The 20,069-nt window shown below is 44.7% G+C and overlaps 1 protein-coding gene across 8 annotated transcripts in view; it reads right to left on the reverse strand.

The window, feature by feature from the left end:
- Positions 1–12,924, reverse strand: part of RBM26 (RNA binding motif protein 26) — an 812,370-nt gene extending 799,446 nt beyond the window's left edge. For 5 of the 8 annotated variants that reach the window (XR_013599856.1, XM_078657489.1, XM_078657490.1 and 2 more), the window contains exon 1: positions 12,344–12,905. Coding sequence is in view for 6 of the 8 variants with exons in the window: in XM_078657489.1 (XP_078513615.1) it covers positions 12,344–12,408 (65 nt within the window). In the remaining 2 variants the exon portion in view is untranslated. Of the gene's footprint in view, positions 1–12,343 lie in introns of all 8 variants that reach the window. The other 3 variants (XM_078657487.1, XM_078657485.1, XR_013599857.1) reach the window with 2 other exon arrangements.
- Between the last annotated feature and the right edge of the window lie 7,145 nt (positions 12,925–20,069).

Below are 20,069 nucleotides of genomic sequence, written 5' to 3' on the forward strand. Positions count from 1 at the left end.
CTGGGGAGGTTTGTTTACTAGCTCCCAAGTGGTTAATGCTCGTTACTTGGACCAAAAACACCACAGACTAAAGACCATGCTTTTTTAATAGCCTGGAAGAATTCAGTGATGAAACACGTGCCAGCCACATCGGATGCATCTTTTAAATCAACTGGGATACTTCGCAGGCCAACATCCCATATGACTTCATCAGCAATGTTTGTTGGACACTGGCAGTGATATTCTTCCCATTTGTATGTGCCTATGTATGTTTAACACATTGTACACTCATCAACTGGTAGAAAATACAGTTATTGGTGTTATACACAATTAAATAAGATAATCTTTTGGATCAAATAAAACAATTCTAGCAACACTTATTGTCCGATCAGTTTAAGTGATCCAGACAGACTGCTGATAATCTTGTTATCACCTTTGGTACATTTGCTAACAAACGTGTAGCCTGTTGTAGCATCAACTAGACTTGGCTCTTGTTCAGTCTGTGCAAAATATATTACTTTCCAGCCCCTGTCATGCAGGAAGGTGCAGTTAACCAGAAGTACTGCTACCACTGTAATAGTTTAGTCGCCATCTTGCTGTTGGCCGGCTCTTTGCAACCAGTAAAGAAGAAGGCGACTTCACATGTGGTGCACAGACAATATTATTTTGTTGCTGCTTTGTGTTTTCTTCTTTGGTGAGGTTTGTGGGCAACTGATTTGTAAGGAAAGAAAACAACCTCTGCAACAACTTGATATTGATGACAGCACACTGGTTTACATTTCCACAATTTGGTAGGTACTTGATGTAGTTATGCGAAGTCCTCATAATTCATACAAAGCTATGCCTTGTTGCCTCTTCTCTGACTAATGTGTTTTAACCCCAGTGGTCTTGAGGCCAGTGAGCCCACTCTGAAGAGCCCAGAATGGTCGCCAGCAGAGCACAAGGTGTGGCCGTATTGGGTGTGCACCTAAAGTGTGGCTCCACCCACACTGGAGGGTGGTTACTGTTCCATTGCAATGCGCTACGTAAAATGACAGCGAGTATGTATAATCTTAATGTGTATTTCCAAACTTAAAATAATATATCCAAGGCCTTGTTGTGCCAACCTCTAAAACATAGATTAGACATTCCCTCTCTCCATTTCCTCGGAGATGTTTTAAAGGCATGGGCAAAGTGGGCTCTGGCCCAGGGCCCCAGCCTTTCGGGGGGACCCCTGATAGATCTGGCCCTATTATCCACACAGTCCTGCAGTGATTACCATGAATGATTTTGAAACACAGTTTCTTTTGAATACCATTTTCATTTAATTATTTGTTTACTATACTAGTAAGGTGTGGGAGTTTATTACATTTTGTAGCAAACTGTTGTGTATGTTTTTCAAACCCATGCAACAGCCATAAAAAAGTCCCTTTTAGATCAAAATAGGACCTCACATATGAGAAATGGCAGTGGGTCGCAGAGATGATTTGCAATAATATTAGTGAGATGCTATATTACAATGTTGAAAAGACAATCAGTATTCCTGAATATTAGATGGAAACACATTTAGAATTTGTACTGGTGTGGCTCAGCAGTGTCAGTGACCTGGCCAACAAGGGCATGATAAAGCTGAAATTGGATCACAAATTCAGAGATGTTCTGAACAGGGGCCCGCCCCCAAAATATGGGGTGGGTGACAGCTATATTCCCAAACTGGGTGCTCATTCGCAGTGAGTAGCAATCAGCTATGGCAACCTACTACTTGCTCTCTCATGCATTGAAATCAGAGGCATTAGCTGTCAATGGTGCAGCAAGCGTAGTGCAACCACTGCAGAGCAAAATTAAGCCTCTGCATTTTACAACCTAACCGGGGGAAAGACTAACAATATTCATTGCCTGCATTAACCATTTCATAATGTACCCATTGATTGAAGTCATGAGTTATAATCCCAGCGAGGCATACTCAGCAATTCCAACCTTAGGTCAGTAAGAGGAGAATCCACTATATTTAGTGATATTTGGGAGCATAGCATGAAAAGTCAAGATTCTTTTCAATCTTTGAATGGAACACCGAATCAGTCGTGGCATGTGACAGGTAAGCCACACACACGTCACATACATCTTTGCAGTAAGAAATTGGAGCCATATTATTCTAATTATGGAAATTAAAATTGTTAAGCCTTTAAAGTTAGTTTGTACAGAGTTCCTGTTATTTTAAATTAGTTACAGTTATTGTTTATCCTTTGAAGATTCTAGTTCAGGACAGAAGCAGTGCTGGCTATTTAGTGAGGAGAAGGCAGACAACAGGCAGAGAAAGCAGACAACAGGCAGAGAGTGCAGCAATAATGGCAGACATCAGGTTGTGGTTGGGAACAACCACTGGAGCTAAAACTCAACTGAATAATGCAGGAGGGAGTTCAGCAGGTGGGAAAAGGAAGTCATTAGAATAAGTCCACCAAAAGCAAAGGGAGTATGATCATTTAAACATTCTATTTAATACAGCCTATAATCATGCAAAAGAAAGTGAGGCTTTTATCAAGTTCTCAAACCTCTGCGCACTGCAGAAAAAGAACGATCCTGAAAATTATACCAAGGATCATGCATGCTGTAACTATGTAATAGCAATTTCAGAAACCATAAAATAACAATCCGATCACAGATAGAAAATGCTAGGCTCCTCAGTGTTCTGTCAGATGGGTCAACTGACAAAGGAATACAGGAACAGGAACTGATTCATGTACGATTCGTTTGTGAAGGCACCCTTGTTGCCCATCTGTGTGACATTATCAGCATGAAAAGCTCCACTGCATCCGGAGTGAAAATGCTGTATTACTTGACCTGCAAAGCATGGGCATATCCCTGGATATTCTGAGCCAGAAATGCATTGGTCTGAATACAGATAGGGCTGCTGTGAACTGTAGCAGTAAATCTGGTGCTGTGAAGCAGCTACTGGACGAAGTTTCCACACATCAAGGATGGGACGATTGTGAACAACACAGTGCGCAACTGCAATGTGATCGCAATCTAGAACTTGATTTGTGTGATGTAGAAAAAAAAGTTCATAAGTATCCAAATTTGAAGAGGTGCTCCAAGGATGTTTCAAACTATATTAGTATTCACCTAAGCAGAGAAGGGAACTTAAAGAGATAGCGGAGAATCTGGAAGAGCAGGTAAAACATTTTGGTGGCTTGCAGCAAATCAGATGGGTAGCAAGTTAGCACAGGGCAGTAACAGCGTTTAAGACAAACTTGGAGTCTACAGTACTTCATCTTGAGCACCTTGCTACTGGTAGTGATGAACATTCAAACAAAGCCAAAGGATTGCTTCATGACATGAAATCAGAGATTTTTCTTTATTTCTTGCACTTCATGATAGACTTCACAGAGCTGCTTCAGCAAGTCTCTAAGGCATTTAAACAAGAAGACAGTCTTATTTCTGAAGTTGCAAGAAGGATGGAGGTGTTTCAACAGAAGTGAATACAGCTGAAAACAAAGTCAGGAAAAGCACTAACACAATTTCAATAGCTTTTTAAAGAGAATAATTTTGCAGGGGTCCCGTTACTAACACTGGCTAAGCCTGCTAGAAAATGCAGCTCTAATGAAACTAGTGTCAAGGAAGACACTACTGAGTTAACAGAGAGTGCTGTTTCTTTTATAAATGACTGGTTTCTGAAGCACATCTCTGGCGAAACATACTCTTTGTTTAACATTTTTTATTTTACTTCCTGGCAAGACTGTTGAAAAGATTAGAGGTTTTGGGGAGTAAGAATTTAAGGAGCTGGTTACGTACTACAAAAAGGTACATACTGATGATGAAATTCAGTCTGCCCCTGGAGAGTGGTAGATTTCAAACTGTATGTCTCATCGGATGATGCATAAGCCTGTATCCCTCTTCACTAAGCTACTAAAAAAACGCCCAGAAGTTAAACATGTCCTTCCAATTTTAGAAATGATGCTTTCCATCAGTCCAACAACAGCAATATGTGAACGGGGGTTTAGAAGCATGAACCAAATAAAAAATTAGCTCCGTACGTCCCTCAAAAGTGACACCATGTCTGCTTTAATGCGAATCCAAGTAGATGGCCCGGAGTTAGACACGTTTGATCCAACTCCAGCAGTTTTGCATTAGCTGTCAGCAAACCCAGGAAAGAGAGCTATTATAGGCGACAATCCTCCTGGTCAGAAAATGGAGACTTGTCTATTGCTATACTCTGTTCAAATCAGCACCATTTTCCTTAACAATTAAATGCTGTTGTGTTGTGTTATTTTACCATTCACTATTTGGTGTGTAATTTTGTGATACTTCTGACCATTTGCTATGGTGGAGCTGTTTATCTACTTTGGAGACTAGCACAACAGTTGTTTATTAATTCACACACAAGGAGATGATGGACGGAGCACTGAAACTTTTCAGACACTCACCCCTAGTCACAGATCTGGGTGGAATCCATCGTCGTTCTTTCGCTCACTTCGCCATCCCAGTTTAGACCTGGCTATATGCAATTCAGTCTTGACCCTGTGCTTCATGGGAATAGTTCAGCCCGAACTGCCAAACCATGTCTTCCCTGGACCGGAAACAACATACATTAAAAGTGGTTAATATCTGCAGCAAATACCATTCTTTTAGATTTGGGGGTCAGAAATAGTTGGTCCGAATTGTCACACTGACTTGTAGGAGTGTGATTGTTAGTAGCTGTAATTGGCAGCACTGACAGTGGCAATGGACCGTGCAAGTGGACTCCTGACAAGGGCCCTGGCACTTTTTTTTTTAATACAAATTAAGCACTACCACAGCTACAGCAATATGAATGAAAATGTGTAGAACTTGGCAGCACAAACTGATAAATAAATTAGCTACATCCTGCCTCAAAGCTGACATGTCAGCGTAATGCAAACACAAGTGGACAGCTCGAAAGTTGACACTTTGATCCAACCTGAGCAGTAGTGTTTTTAGCTGAGAGTAAATCCAGGACAAAGACACTTACTGGACACAGCCTTCCAGGTCCAATTTTCAAAACTGTCCTTATTTTGAAAGAACAATGACTTGTTCTGGCTATACTGAAGCCTGTTGGCTCAGTCTGTTTCAACCTCTCATTGATACAAATATGGTTCTGTTGCACAAAGTTATTCCAAGACAGAAAGTATTCCAAAAACAGCAGGCAGTGTTGCATCTGAAGAACGCAACCCTTACATCTATGATTAGCTCAGATCATCAGCATCTTCACTAACAAGTAAGTGCCAGATATGTTGTTCATGGATGTTATTTCAGTGACATGTTAAAGTTTATGGGGTATTTTTTGCCATGTTTAATACGTTCGCAAACGTTCACCACCTCTGACACACACATCTTAGCGAGGTACTTGGGTGATAAATTAAAATTTGCTGTTTACATTTTGGTTGGCCAAAGATTTCTTAGGTTATTGGTGCTGCAAATGTTTTGAAGAAAATTTGTATGCAACCAATTTGTGGGCCGAGTGCATTGATGTTAGGTCAAGTAAAACATTCTAGTCACTAGACCTGCAGGTCAAGTAAGATTTTTAAGATTTGTTAAGCCCTGCTGTTTGGGCCTCAGCTGTGGTGCACCAACCCCATTGACAGTCGACACCTGCTGTTTCACGATACAATATGCACCCATGAAAATTGAAGGATTAGACAGTAAAGTACTTAAGACGGAACAAGCACTAAATGCCAAGCGATCAAGAGTGCCACTTTACGGCTACTTTGTCTTGTTTGAAACACATTTTTTCCTTTCTTTGGTTTCTCTGTCCCAAGGCTGCACTTTGGAAGGGAAAAATGTCTGAAAAAGATGACATTTTCAGCAGTGTGGTTTATTTTTTTTTTGGGGTGGGGAGTCCATTTCACAGGGGAATGAATGAAGGAAAGAAGCGGAAAAAAAAGAGGATAAGCGCTGTTTATTGAAGTCAAGGTTTTCAGCAGGTCATGAGGACTAATAGAATAAAGGGGAAAGAGAAAGAGGAGAAACAAGAATAGGGGAGAGAACAGCCAAAAATAAGTGGAGCAGCAAGGTGCACTTTTAATGTTTTCTCCAGAACACATTTCATCTTCCATGGGCCCTGCTGGGCACAAGCCTCTGCCCTCTTTTTAAGAATGAGCAGACAAGGTCTCATACAGGTATAGCAAAATGCTCCAGTCTGTCAGGTCTGAAGTTCCTTGGTGAATATGCGTACATCTTAAAACTAGACCTGCAGAGGCTGCTGCCAGTCAGGTTTGAGGAGCATTAATTTTGGAAGGGCTGCATGCCATGATCCCAATGCTATTGAAAGAATGACGAGAAAACAAAGTAGCACTCAGCTGGTAAACTCTAATGTGGTGCTAATGTGCTTGGGTTTGCCTGAAACCAATCTGGCCACTTTGCAGCCACTTGGTTTGAACTTTTTTTTCCTTTTGTTTCTCTGTCCTGAGGCTGCACTTTGGAAGGGAAAAATGTCTGAAAAAGACGACGACATTTTCAGCAAAGTGTTTTTTCCCTCATTTTTTAATCCATTTCTCACAGAAAGCCACGCGCACACACAGAGCCACACACACAGAGCCACACACACACACAAACACACAGAGCCACACACACACAAACACACAGAGCCACACACACACACACACAGAGCCACACACACAGAGCCACACACACAGAGCCACACACACAGAGCCACACACACACACAGAGCCACACACAGAGCCACACACAGAGCCACACACAGAGCCACACACACACACAGAGCCACACACACACACAGAGCCACACACACACACAGAGCCACACACAGAGCCACACACAGAGCCACACACAGAGCCACACACAGAGCCACACACAGAGCCACACACAGAGCCACACACAGAGCCACACACAGAGCCACACACAGAGCCACACACAGAGCCACACACAGAGCCACACACAGAGCCACACACACAGAGCCACACACACAGAGCCACACACACAGAGCCACACACACAGAGCCACACACACAGAGCCACACACACAGAGCCACACACACAGAGCCACACACACAGAGCCACACACACAGAGCCACACACACAGAGCCACACACACAGAGCCACACACACAGAGCCACACACACACACAGAGCCACACACACACACAGAGCCACACACACACAGCCACACACACACAGCCACACACAGCCACACACACACAGCCACACACACACAGCCACACACACACACACAGAGCCACACACACACACAGTGCAGGTGGGGCGATAGGAGGGTTGTTAAGAAAGTGCACAGGTGTGGATGTTAGCAGCACACCTCTGTATTCTTGCTCACAATTTGTTCATCATCATGAGGGGATAATTCGTGACTTTCTTTAACCATCACATCATGACGGAAGTACCAATAAAATATTGAAATATTGGTTTGTGCTATATAAACACCTCTCACAAAACACACCAATACAGGGCTTCTTACCCATGACAGTTGAAAAATTATGGATAGGTCACCAAAGAACACATTCCAAACCATTTTGCTGCACATGGTTTGCTAATGCCAAATGCTTCTGCTCCTATCAGCCCATCAATGTTAAAGGTTTTGCAGTTATAAATCTAAACAATTGCTACCCCGCCTCCTCTACTTCCACCCTATCTGAAATGTGCATATATATAGGTCTCAGGCATGGCTAACTGAAAATTAGTACTGGAGTCCTCCCTCATCCAAGTTTCTGCCATAAATAACGCGTCCAGAATCCTTTTTTTTTTTTAAAAAGTCATAAATATCTAGAGTGTGCTTGTGCAAAGAGTGAACTTTAATCAGCGCCGCCTTCAATTCTATTCGACTCTCTCTGGATTTTGCCCTGTAATTGACCTGATGGTTCAAGGGGTAAACGCTATGTTTACAGCTGCCACATGAGATACTGTCAACACAATCTACGAAAAAGGGACTGCATCCCTTAGTTTCCGCCTTCTCATACCCTCTAGTTCCACTGTCGTGTAGATACTAATTGACCCACCTTCCACAGCAAAACCAGAATAATGGCTGGCCGGTGTCGGGACTCAGACGGGGACAGACAAGCCGGACTTATGGGTACTTTTGGCGCATTTATTTTGGCAGCAGCCATCTATGTATCCACAAAAGACTCCTGCTCAGTTACGGAGCACTAGACCACACCAGACAAGATGGCGTCGCTACATGTCACGACCAAGCCCACATCCTGGAAACCCTTGCCTCGCTATCGTGTATCAGTTTTTCCCAATCAAGCCAAACACGTTGGACAGGCTGAGTTGCCGCTTGAAGTTTGATATCTCAGTGGATATTGCGAAAAAGAATGCAGAAAAGATTGTAAAAACCACTTAAAAATTAGTTTAAAAACATTCAATTGTATTCAATTTAGCAGAAAAATCCAGTTGTTAAAAATTATAGCAGCAAGTTACCTTGTGTACCGGAATATACCATTCAGTACAGCCGATTTAACTTTTAACACCCCCAAACAGGCTTAGCGATTCGAAGACAGCCGAACTCACCACAATTCCCTCTCAGTAGCTAGTAATTGCATGGTTGTACTGCAATCACCAATATACCCGAGAAAGAATCCTCCTGATCAGTTAGGGAGCACTGCAACGCTCCATACACAAGATGGCGTCGCTCCGTGTCCTGACCAAGCCCACCTCCCGGAAACCCTCGCCTCGCCACTGTATATCAGTAATGCACAATCAGTACAAAAATGTTTATCAATGCCCCTCACGCTCTGTTAGATAGGCTTTTGGGACCATAAAATGGGGCTAGGTGCCTATTTCAGTCTATCTGAAGCAGCTGGAAGGATTCACAAATCTGAACCTCTTGTAGGAGTCTCACAGAACCCAGTCACTGCAAGCAGAGAATGCAGGAGCCTCTCTGCAGAAGCCGAGGAAGTTGCATAGTGAGGGACTAAATGGGAAGTAAGATATCATACCGAATAACAATCCAAAATGTAAATTCAATAATTAAGTGGATTAGTCACTCATGGAACCATGAGTGCTGATTTCTCCCTGGAGTCTGGTTTTCTAAATTGCACTTACCGCTGGTGACTAACTGCTTTGAGGTTGGGGCTCAGGTTACTCGATTGGCTGTCAGAAAATGTTGTATATGCTTTTTTCTTTTGTGGCTGAAGCTTAGCAGTCAATGAAATGCTTGAGCAAAGCTCAAGGATGGAATCCCTAGGGTGTGACTGAGAGACTGGAAGCAAGCATTAGAACATGTGTCTAAAAAAGGCTAGAGTGAAGCCGCTGAGACAATGTGTGATCTTGGCCAAGAATCCATAAACAAAACCAGGAAGAGTAGGGCAGTGCACTGTACACATGTGGAGTCAGAGCCAAAAGAACTGAGGGCAAAACAGCAAGTGAAACAGAAGATGGACTACTGACAAGAAGTCAATTTAAATATCCTACATATTCTGTGACTTAAAAACACCCAGGAACTCAGTATATTAATCGAGCACTTTCGACATTTTGGGATGCACAATACAAGAAATCTATGTAATAACCTCTGTTTTTGAGAAGGACAGCAAAAACTGAGATGAAAAGCACAAAACAAAAAGGAGCCCAAGTTCAACTAGCAACAACAAAGAACCGATGACTGGAGACGAAGAGTAAAGGAGGGGTGATATGAAGGGAGCAGCAAGCAGTGGAAGTTATTTTAAAGACACATTTTTGTTCAGACAGGAATGTATATTTTCAGAAAAACACATTTCAAATTATTATGGAGGAGAAAATACATCTTTTTTTATTTTCGTCTATTCGGCCATGGGTGTACCTGTTTAGTGGCAGGCACATGCCACATGCTTTGTGGGCATGTTTGTATTTGACACGTCATTTGTGACAACTTCAGACACTTGTTTTTTTTTTGCCATTAGAAATTTGCATTTTGAGGACTCATATCTCTCTTTACAGTAATAAGCCCAGGCTTAAAAATCCCAGTATGCTAAATGTTGCTGGCACAAAAACCTCAAACTAGCTAAAGGTGTCACACATGGCCTGGGTCACAGCAACACAGCCCCCCGTTATACGTCTTCTTGTGCAATAATTGTCATCACCCTGCGACCCTGAACTACACATGCTCCTCTGATGCAAGAAATCTAGTGGTCATCTCATGCACAACAATCTGTCCTCCCCCCTGTGGACTGCAAACTTTTATGTTAGCTGGGATTCATTAAAATGGATGGTGGCCTGTGTTATGATCTATCTGTGCATTTGAGACTGTATTTTGTGTAACTCTTCATGCATGTTTTAGACAAGAGCCGTACCAACTTGCTTTGACAATGACTTTCGCTAAGCAATTACGATTTTCCTCAACCAATCTGGTTACATTTCAGAACATGGTCTCCTACAGCAGACAGCTCTGGGGCTTGGAACCGCTAGCTCAAAGTCAGCAAAACGCCACAGAAAGCAGCATGACTAGCAACCCTGTGCTATTGTGCTTGGCTTAACCTATGATCCAGAATGTTAACACAAAAGAGAATATAGCAGACAAACACTCACAGGCACTTTAAACAAGCCCATTTCAAAGTGGAATACTCTGTTAAACTAGTTTTCGTTGATTTGAGGCTGAAAAGTAATAATCACAAGTAAAAAGAAAAAAATGTTAAATAAATAGTGCTACAACAGAGCAGCAAAATTTACAAACCTATACCGCAATATCCTGGGGATCTGAATTCAAGCAACCCTTTGGAGAGGGGGGGGTGGAGTATACATGTTCTGTCCAATCAAATAATGTACTTGAGGTCACCAACGTATAGGGGGAGCATAAGTCCCTCTCAGTAGTACCTCTGAAAGCTTTTTCAGTTCAGTTGATAACATAAGATCGAAAAATAAAATAAAGTTCACCTTATCTATGACGACCTTCAGAAGAGTCATATAGATATGGATGAGGAATTATACACTGAGGCAGAACCAGTACACTCTAGCCTAGTCAGTTTCCCTGCAGCCACCAATGAGGAGATCTTGAACATACTAGGTTCGATAAAATCAGGCTCTCCTACTGACCCTTGTCCCCCTATAATTATCCATTTAGGGGCTAGTAAAATTGTAGGTCAACTAACACCTCTAATTAATCAGGTGCTTGAGTCAAGGAAGTATCCCACTGCCTGGAAGAAAGCGATAATTAGACCTATTCTGAAGAAATCTACTTTGGATCCTTAAGAACTATCGCCCTATAGCAGGCCTTCCCATGGCAGCCAAAGTGCTGGAGAAAACATTTAATAACACTCTAACAGAGTACCTGGCTACTAATAATCTGCTGGACCCGACTCAACGCGGTTTTAGATCCCATCATTCCACAGAAACTGCCCTTACAGTAGCAACTGAAGAGATTCGGAAGACTGTTGACAGAGGGGGTAAGGCGATTCTCGTCTTGTTAGATTGGTCGGCAGCTTTCGACACTGTAAATCATTCGGTGCTAGTCCAACGGTTGCAGGACATTGGTACTGGGGGCTCAGCCTTGGCTCTCCTTGCATCATTTTTGGAAGGACGATAACAAAAACTGTATTGGGAGGGACTGCAATCAGAGAGTTTCAGTCTCCCTATCAGCGCTTTCGCCGACGCTTTTTAATATCTACGTCACCCCCCCTGGCTAGACTGGTCAGGAAACACGGCTTCGCAATGGTATCCTACGTGGATGACTCCCAGTTAATCATCTAATTGGCTAAATAACCGGAGGATACTGCTGCCAGGTTCCATGGCGAGTGAGATGGGGTGGAAAAACATTTTCCCATCGTGCAGCTAAGCTGTGGAATAAACTGCCACCGGCCATGCAACTGCAGCCCAATCATCGAGCTTTTAGGAAGTATTTAAAAACTCTGCTGTTCTCACAAGTATAGTCTGACATCTATGTAATATTCCCTCACTTACGCTAGCGCCAAGACGTTGTTGCATTCGTGCGCTTTATAAATGTATATCCTATCCTAAAATGTAAAGTAATCTGCAAACATCACAGCATTTATTCCGACACATTTTCGCAGCATCCCGTTTTTTATGCGAAGGTATCATCAGTTATGTGCATCTTAACTGGCTAGATAGTGACAGGACGAACCACCAATTAGGCAACTAAGCAATCACTCAAGAAAGTTACACATAGTGTGTTGCAGTAAGTATACCTGCTGGCTAGACAGGCAAAACGTCCAACATCGGTCACAGCATAAAATATAGTAAAACACATCTCATTACGATTAACGAGTTTGGGTACGTTTATGCCGCCTGACAATCTCGATCCTCTGATCAGGTGTAGCACATACCAGAGTGTCAGTGAGGGTAGTATTGTACTAAACAGGACTGTGTCTGCCTTCATTAAGAGAAATCAACCCCGCACTGCCAAATAACCACAAGTGGAACGAGCCTTTCCAACAAGACAGCCAGCGACCACCACCACCCCCATCCTTTACTTACATCGGTTCCAGAGTACTGGTAAGCCATTCCCTCAGCGCCTCGAAGTTCTCAATGTTCATTTTCATGTCTCCCGGGGGCCCCTCAACTTCTTCCTCCTCCGAGGGGACGGGCGGAGCCCCCTGCAGCTCCCCCGTCGCCCCCCTGGTGTCAGGCAATGGTCCTTCGGCTTTACAACGTCCCCCCCTGGACCTTCGCCCTCCACCACCAGGGCCCCGGCGCGGCGGCCGGGTAAGGGCCAGGCTCCCGGAGGAGGGGGCGGAGGGGTTCAGGTTGGCGCTGGGTGGGGGGGTCCGCCCGGTGCGGTTCCTCGTACGCACACACAGTGTATCCGAAGCCTACGGTCAGGGGCAGAGGGGCAAATCAGTTCCCAAAGCGGACCCAGAGCCGCTCCACAACAGACAATGGCAGATTTCTGGCAAGACAGTCCGGTGGTAGCACGGTCCAGTTGCTGCCTCGCCTCTGCCCACCGGCTCACATTCGCCACAGTGCTCAGTATACAGCGCCGATAACAACATAGGGAAAAGGTGCGCAAGGCGCGCGCTCAACACGTCGGGGGACACGAAGATAGACATAGAGGAAAGACTAACACGACAGCTTCCACTGATCGGGGTCCAAGAGGTTTAAGCTGGATGCCATCTTAAATGGTGGTGTTTTACTGCTTTCCAGAATGTCATTTCTGAATACAAAACTGAGATGTTTTACCGAGCACAAGGTTATAATGAATTGCAAACACAGTACATAATATGACAGGTGATTCATCCCTACAAAAAATATTGACACTTAAAAATGTGATTAATACGTCTCACGATAGCTAAACATTTAAAAATGAATTTAGTTAAGTTATAATTAATTTTTATTCTTTTGAAATATTCTATGTATATGGCTAACTATCTTAAAAATAAATTTAGGACTACCCCAGTCAGAAATGGCTGACATGGTAAAGCACACCCGACTGAAAAACATTGTCCTTTCTCTGTTTCTACAAATAGAGGCAGAGTTTCCCAGTTGAGCGATACGGTCTTCCGCAGGCTTTTCCTCAGGAAGGACTCACCTGAAACCAGGCATAGAAGTAGGGACAGAGAACTTGCGCAAAAGTAGCCCAGTCTAAAATTTCCAAACTATCCAAAGGGAGAGTTTCTATTTTGTTAAGGTCAAGTAGACCAGAATAAAATATGTTCTACCTGAGGCTTTAAAATATTTCAAATCCAATTGCTAATTCTAGAAGAAGAACTCAGTTGAATTAAAGTCCACCCTGAGGTAGTCCGCAGACCAATCCATACAGCATGGCAATTGCTACTTCTGAACACTGTGTGGTTTGTGGATAACTATGCAGTCTCTCATGTAGAACGCCTTTATCTCACTGTTGCCTCTGTGCATCGGCTTTACGTCCTTCATAAAAACTGAAAAATCTTAAAACGTGAGCTAGAATGTTTTGTATTCAAGGCAGTGGTCGAAGTGGGGGAAAAAAAGTAGGGGAACTGTGGGTGGAGAATCATAGGACGGGAATAACCGAAGATTGAATCAGTGGGCGGAGTCAGGGGCGTGGCTAGAAATAGCAAAACATACCAATTTTTAGTACGTTTAGCATTTCACTGCCCAGTTACAGCTTATAACGTTATTTAATTAAAACAATGGATAAACATGTTTGAGGTTTAATTCAGGAAAAAGCAAACACTCTTAGGGAATACAGGTTTATGTAAAGCGTGTGAAATATAACCAGGAACAACATTTTACCTTACTGCTTTTACTCAATGTTCAGAAATCCATGATTATTTTTTGTCTCAAATATTGAGGTCATGAATACAGGGCTCCTCCTGTACACATGTGTTAAGCAGGGCTCAGAAGAGAAAGGAACTCTTCAGGAGAATCTAGACTCACGGAAACCCACAAAGGCTCCTTCATTTTCATGTCGCCAGCTAGCTGCTCAACCATAATATATCAAAAAGAAAAACTGAATGCAGAACAATATCATACATTCACCCCAGTACAGAGATCTGGGCCTAAATCTATTGTTTCTTTGCTCACCATGCCATTCCAGTTTGGACCCAGCCATATGCAAATCAGACTAGATTCTGCACCCGATGGGAACAGTCCTGCACCTTCCCTTCTCCTGCCCCCGTCACCGCTCCTGCCCCCGTCACCGCTCCTGCCCCGTCACTTCTCCTCCCCCGTCACTTCTCCTGCCCCGTCACTTCTCCTGCCCCGTCACTTCTCCTGTCCCCGTCACTTCTCCTGTCCCCTTCACTTCTCCTGTCCCCTTCACTTCTCATTCTCCTGTCCCTTCACTTCTCCTGTCCCTTCACTTCTCCTGTCCCATCACTTCTCCTTCTCCTGTCCCGTCACTTCTCCTGTCCCGTCACTTCTCCTGTCCCGTCACTTCTCCTGTCCTGTCACTTCTCCTGTCCTGTCACTTCTCCTGGTCCCTTCACTTCTCCTTCTCCTGTCCCTTCACTTCTCCTTCTCCTGTCCCGTCACTTCTCCTTCTCCTGTCCCGTCACTTCTCCTTCTCCTGTTCCTACACTTCTCCTGTCCCTTCACTTCTCCTGTCCCCGTCACTTCTCCTTCTCCTGTCCCAACAATTCTCCTTCTCCTGTCCCGTCACTTCTCCTTCTCCTGTTCCTTCACTTCTCCTGTCCCTTCACTTCTCCTGTCCCTTCACTTCTCCTGTCCCTTCACTTCTCCTGTCCCCGTCACTTCTCCTGTCCCGTCACTTTTCCTGTCTGGTCACTTCTCCTGTCCCGTCACTTCTCCTGTCCCGTCACTTCTCCGTCTCCTGTCCCGTCACTTCTCCTTCTCCTGTCCCTTCACTTTTCCTGTCCCCGTCACTTCTCCTGTCCCCATCACTTCTCCTGCCCCCGTCACTTCTCCTGCCCCGTCACTTTTCCTGTCACGTCACTTCTCCTGTCCTGTCACTTCTCCATCACTTCTCCTGTCCCGTTACTTCTCCGTCTCCTGTCCCTTCACTTTTACTGTCCCTTCACTTTTACTGTCCCTTCACTTCTCCTGTCCCTTCACTTCTCCTGTCCCTTCTGCCCCGTTCACTGCTCCTGCCCCCGTCACTTCTCCTTCTCCTGTCCCCGTCACTTCTCCTTCTCCTGTCCCTTCACTTCATTTCTCCTTCTCCTGTCCCTTCACTTCACTTCTCCTTCTCCTGTCCCGTCACTTCTCCTGTCCCTGTCACTTCTTCTAGTGGAGGATGGGCACATTTACTTATTGTGCTTGGTGTGCATCAGAGGTTTACTGCAAAATGGTGGGGCATTCTAATTTTCTGACTACTCACTTGGTTGGATGGAGCAGTGAAGGCCGCTCTTTTAGGGAGTGCAAATCACACTCTCATCATGTGCTGCTTGCCATTATAAGTGTAGTTCAAAGTTCGGGGCATTTTGATTTTCTGGCTTCTCCCCTGAGCAGAGCCTCACACAGGCCCGGACTGGCCATAGCGGGCACCGGGCAATCCCCCGGTGCGCCGCAAGGGTGGGGCCGGTTTTGAGCTCCAGGGGGCCGATTTTGTTAGATGGCCGTTTTTGCAGCATAGCTGCAAAATCGGCCCTGCAACAAAATCGGCCGAAAACCGGCCCTAGCAAAGCGCTCGGCGGCACCTCCAACCCCCCCAAGTGGGGAGGGGGGGCCGGCCGAGCACTTTGCCAGTGCCGGTTTTGGTTCCCAGTCCGGCCCTGGCCTCACACCCTAAAGGCCACAGGATCGCAGAGGAGGGCTTAAGATCACGTTGTCCTCCATGTAAAGGGGTCTGGCAGTTTAAAGGAAAACCCAGTTCTCTTTTTCACACCTCATGCAGATCTCACTGGCATATGCTAAAGGCAGGCAGAGGGCGGCGCATTGTCATTCCAGAGGGGACAATCAGCCTCAATCGGAATGACAATGGGCCTGCCATCAGCCTGTAAGCTCAGGGAGGGGCTGCTGCAGCCTCTGGAGTTCAACAGAGAAGTGCGAGCAGCCCCTGGAAGCTGAAAAAAAGTTATCGTTTTTAGTAGGATGCTTTTTTCAAAGAAAGAAGTAGGGGAACGGGCTGAAATTATTTTTAGAAGTAGGGGCACGCCGTGCCCTTCCGTCCCCGCCCACTTCTACCGCTGATTCAAGGTCAGGACCGGAGGCTCCAATTATGCTTGCTTAAAGCAGCCCCACTACAACAAAAGAACATCAACAATTAGTTAATGATAGAAGATTTTAAAGGTAGACATACATGTCAATAGCATACATGCCAATAGACCCGATTCAGGCAGGAGACTACCGATTTTTCAAGCCAAAAATGGCTTTATTTTAGCTGTCTCCTGCCTGAAATTGCATTTTCTACAATAGAAGTCAATGGGGAATTTTCACTCTTCCCGATTTTTTTTATTTTAAATTTCCCACGTCTGTGTCCTAAAATGTTGGCAGGTATGCAATAGACCAGATTCAGGCGAGAGACTCCTGAATTTTCAGGCCAAAAATAAATTTATTTTGGATGCCCCCCACATGATTTTGACTCCACTTCAATAGAAGTCAATGGGAGCAATACATTCTCCTGAATTTCAATTTCTAAAATGTTAATATGTATGCACAGACGACCATTCGGCTGTCTTCATAATATACTCCAGTCAAGAACCCAGAGCATACGAATTAAAAGCCATAGCCCCTCTTTCTGAATGAACCCCAAAATTGGAAGCATCAATGCCGGCTTCAGGCAAAAAGCAGTGTACCTACCTGGCAAAAGTAGCAGACAAGACCAGCTTGTGTGGTTTTTGTAAAGCAATCCATAATTGAACAAGCGGGTCTTGTTTTAATTCTCTAGTAGTTGCTTCATAACCCTTCAAATATTGCACAACACATTCTATGGTTTTTAGGAAAAGACAGGTAGGACGTATGTCTTGAATTGGTCTTAATGTGTTTAGAAATTGAAAAAGAAACATCATTTGGAATGAATGTTCTACTTGATATTCTGAGGACACGAATATCTGACCCACTACCTCGAGGAGAACAACATCCTGGAACCGTCCCAGTCCGGGTTCCGCAGCAACTACAGCACCGAAACGGCCCTTATCGCCACCACCAATGACATCAGGGCCCTGCTGAACAACGGTGAGACAGCAGCCCTCATCCTCCTGGACCTCTCAGCTGCTTTCGACACGGTCTGGCACCGCACCCTACGCATCCCCTCCACGACGCAGGAGTCCGAGGCAAAGCACTGGACTGGACCTCCTCCTTCCTCTCCGACAGAACACAAAGCGTCCACCTCCCCCCTTCTGATCCGAAGCCTCCAAGATCATCTGCGGCGTACCCCAAGGATCATCCTTAAGCCCAACACTGTTCAACATCTACATGGCCCTGTTTGCCCGCATCGCCAGACGGCACGACCTCAACATTATCTCCTATTTCGACGACACACAGCTGATCCTCTCCCTCATCAAAGACCCTCGCACCACCAAAACCAACCTACACGAAGGAATGAAAGCCTTCGCCGAATGGATGAAGAACAGCCGTCTGAAACTGAACTCGGACAAGACGGAGGTCCTCATTGTCACAACTTAGGCGCCTATGGGGAAACTACAGGTCCCAGAATGCTTGGTGGCTAGTCTGTTTTCCCTTTCTTCTGCTCTGTCTTTCACAACATCTATATCCATGTCTGTGTGGAAGCCCTCGGTGCTTGTCACCTGTGTTTAGCCACTATTCTGTACTTGGAACCTTGTTGGGCGCTTTTTCCTTGCTTCGAGAGATCCTGCTCCTTTGGATCTGCAGTGGGTCGGCAAACTGTTGACCTTTTGAGCGTCGCGCTGGGAGCCGCGCTGGGAGCCGCTCTGTGAGCCGCGCTGTGACCCGCTCTGAGAACCGCGCTGGGAGCCGCTCTGGGAGCCGCGCTGTTTTGATATGACTATAGGGTGAGAGGATGACTTGAATCCAGCTCCCCTTTTGCCTCGCTTAATTTTCCGTTTTCCTTGGAACTGAAGCTAGTGGCGGACTAGCGTGTGGAGTGTACTTTTGTTTTGTTTTCTCCACTACTTCCTGACTTTGGATTTCGCTGAACTCTTTTGATTTCCCTTTGAGCTGTTGAGTAGCTCGGACCGGGTTTTCTTCACAAGGAACTTTGCAGCTGACCGGGGTTTGGTCGAGTTGCACTTACAGAGAACACACTACGCTTCAGATAAGTAGCGTTTTACATTGACTATGGGTGATCCACAGAGACTCTGTTAGTCTTTTTCCGTTTAGGGTTCATGGGCAGTTCCCTACTATTTTATGTTGTTTACTTTATTTTTCCTACTTTTGCCCTGATGTGTTGGAATGCTAGCTGGAGCCTTGACATGTAAGCATAATTGAATTCTCAAGAATTGACAAGTAGAGGTGGCCTTATATATGAGACAGAGAGTGAATCCTGTGTGTTTTGTGTCTCCATACAGGAACCTGTACACTGACGTAGGCGTGGTGTCTCTCCTATTGTCAAGCCTTGTGGATGGTTTATGGCTGCCAGCCTTTTTTCTATTTTATTTCTCCATTTTTTCCCCTTCCCTGGGTGGTGTCCTCTCAAGTGAAGTACAGCTAAAGATTCACTTGTGGTACCGCATCTAGGGAGGAGAGAAATTAGCTTCAACATCGCTCCCGCTGTATTTGAACAAACCAGGTTAGTCAATCTGCATAACGTGACACTCATCTTACGGGTGAGTAGCGCGCTTTACAAGTGCCATGATTGATTGATTCTTCCTGATGCAGGACAAAATAACATTGTTGGTTTGGTATACAGTTGTTTGCAGGATATATCCTCATTATCCAGCCGTCTCTCCAAAAACTTTAGAACCACATTCACATCCCAAAGAACCGTGTACCATGGTTTAAGGTATTGGATGGTCTAATTCCCCTCATTAACTCACACACTAATGGTGTTCCCCTTCTGGTTTAAATTTCAGTGGATGATGTTCCACTGATATAGCAAAATGGAAATTGTTTACTGACCTGTAAGTAAGAACAGAGTAAGCAATTTGAGGTGAAGAGTTCACTACCATATACAACTCTGACTCCAAAGGATCCATACACCATTCGTTTCACCAGCCAATCCATCTCCTCCATGCCAAAGCGTATCGCTTATGGGTATCGACTGACCAGGCCTAATGAATGTAAAAAGTAGCTTGCTGCAAAATGCCTGGCATGTTCCAGCGTTCTCTGATAACCTCCAAACCATGAGGTTCAGCTGTCCTGATAGGATGAGTGGGTGTGATTGTTCTCCCGATCCACTAGAAGGTCCTGGAATAACGGCAGCTTAATCGGGAAACCACATAACATTTCTAGATAGACCAGAAACCATGATTTGACCTTCCAAAGTAGGGTCACTAAGACTAGGTCTGCTATCTGATGTCTCACCTCAGTCAAGACCCTGGGGATCATCACAAAAATGAAAAAAAGCATAATTCATGTGCTCGGACCAGACTTTCAGAAAGGCATCTGTGACTTTCGCCAACTGAAGAAAGTCAGAAATTGTTCAGTAGTGAAGAAAAGTAGTTCACCAAACAGTCTTGTCTTGGGAACTTTTGGAGCACGCGATTACCCGGAGGTGTCCTGGCGGTAGTTACTACTCCTTAATGCTGAGCTGGAAAAGATTGAGTTTATTTATCAAGTGACCCTAGATGTCATTTAGGCTTTTAAATACGTGACGCTGCAGCATCCAATGGATGTTGTCCTCCAGATGGTGAGGTTTCCAATCTGCTACTATATTCCTTTGGCCTGGAATGTATTCCGCTACTAT

The sequence above is a fragment of the Lissotriton helveticus genome, chromosome 8 (genome assembly GCF_964261635.1).
Source record: "Lissotriton helveticus chromosome 8, aLisHel1.1, whole genome shotgun sequence".
NCBI classification, from domain to species: Eukaryota; Metazoa; Chordata; class Amphibia; order Caudata; family Salamandridae; genus Lissotriton; species Lissotriton helveticus.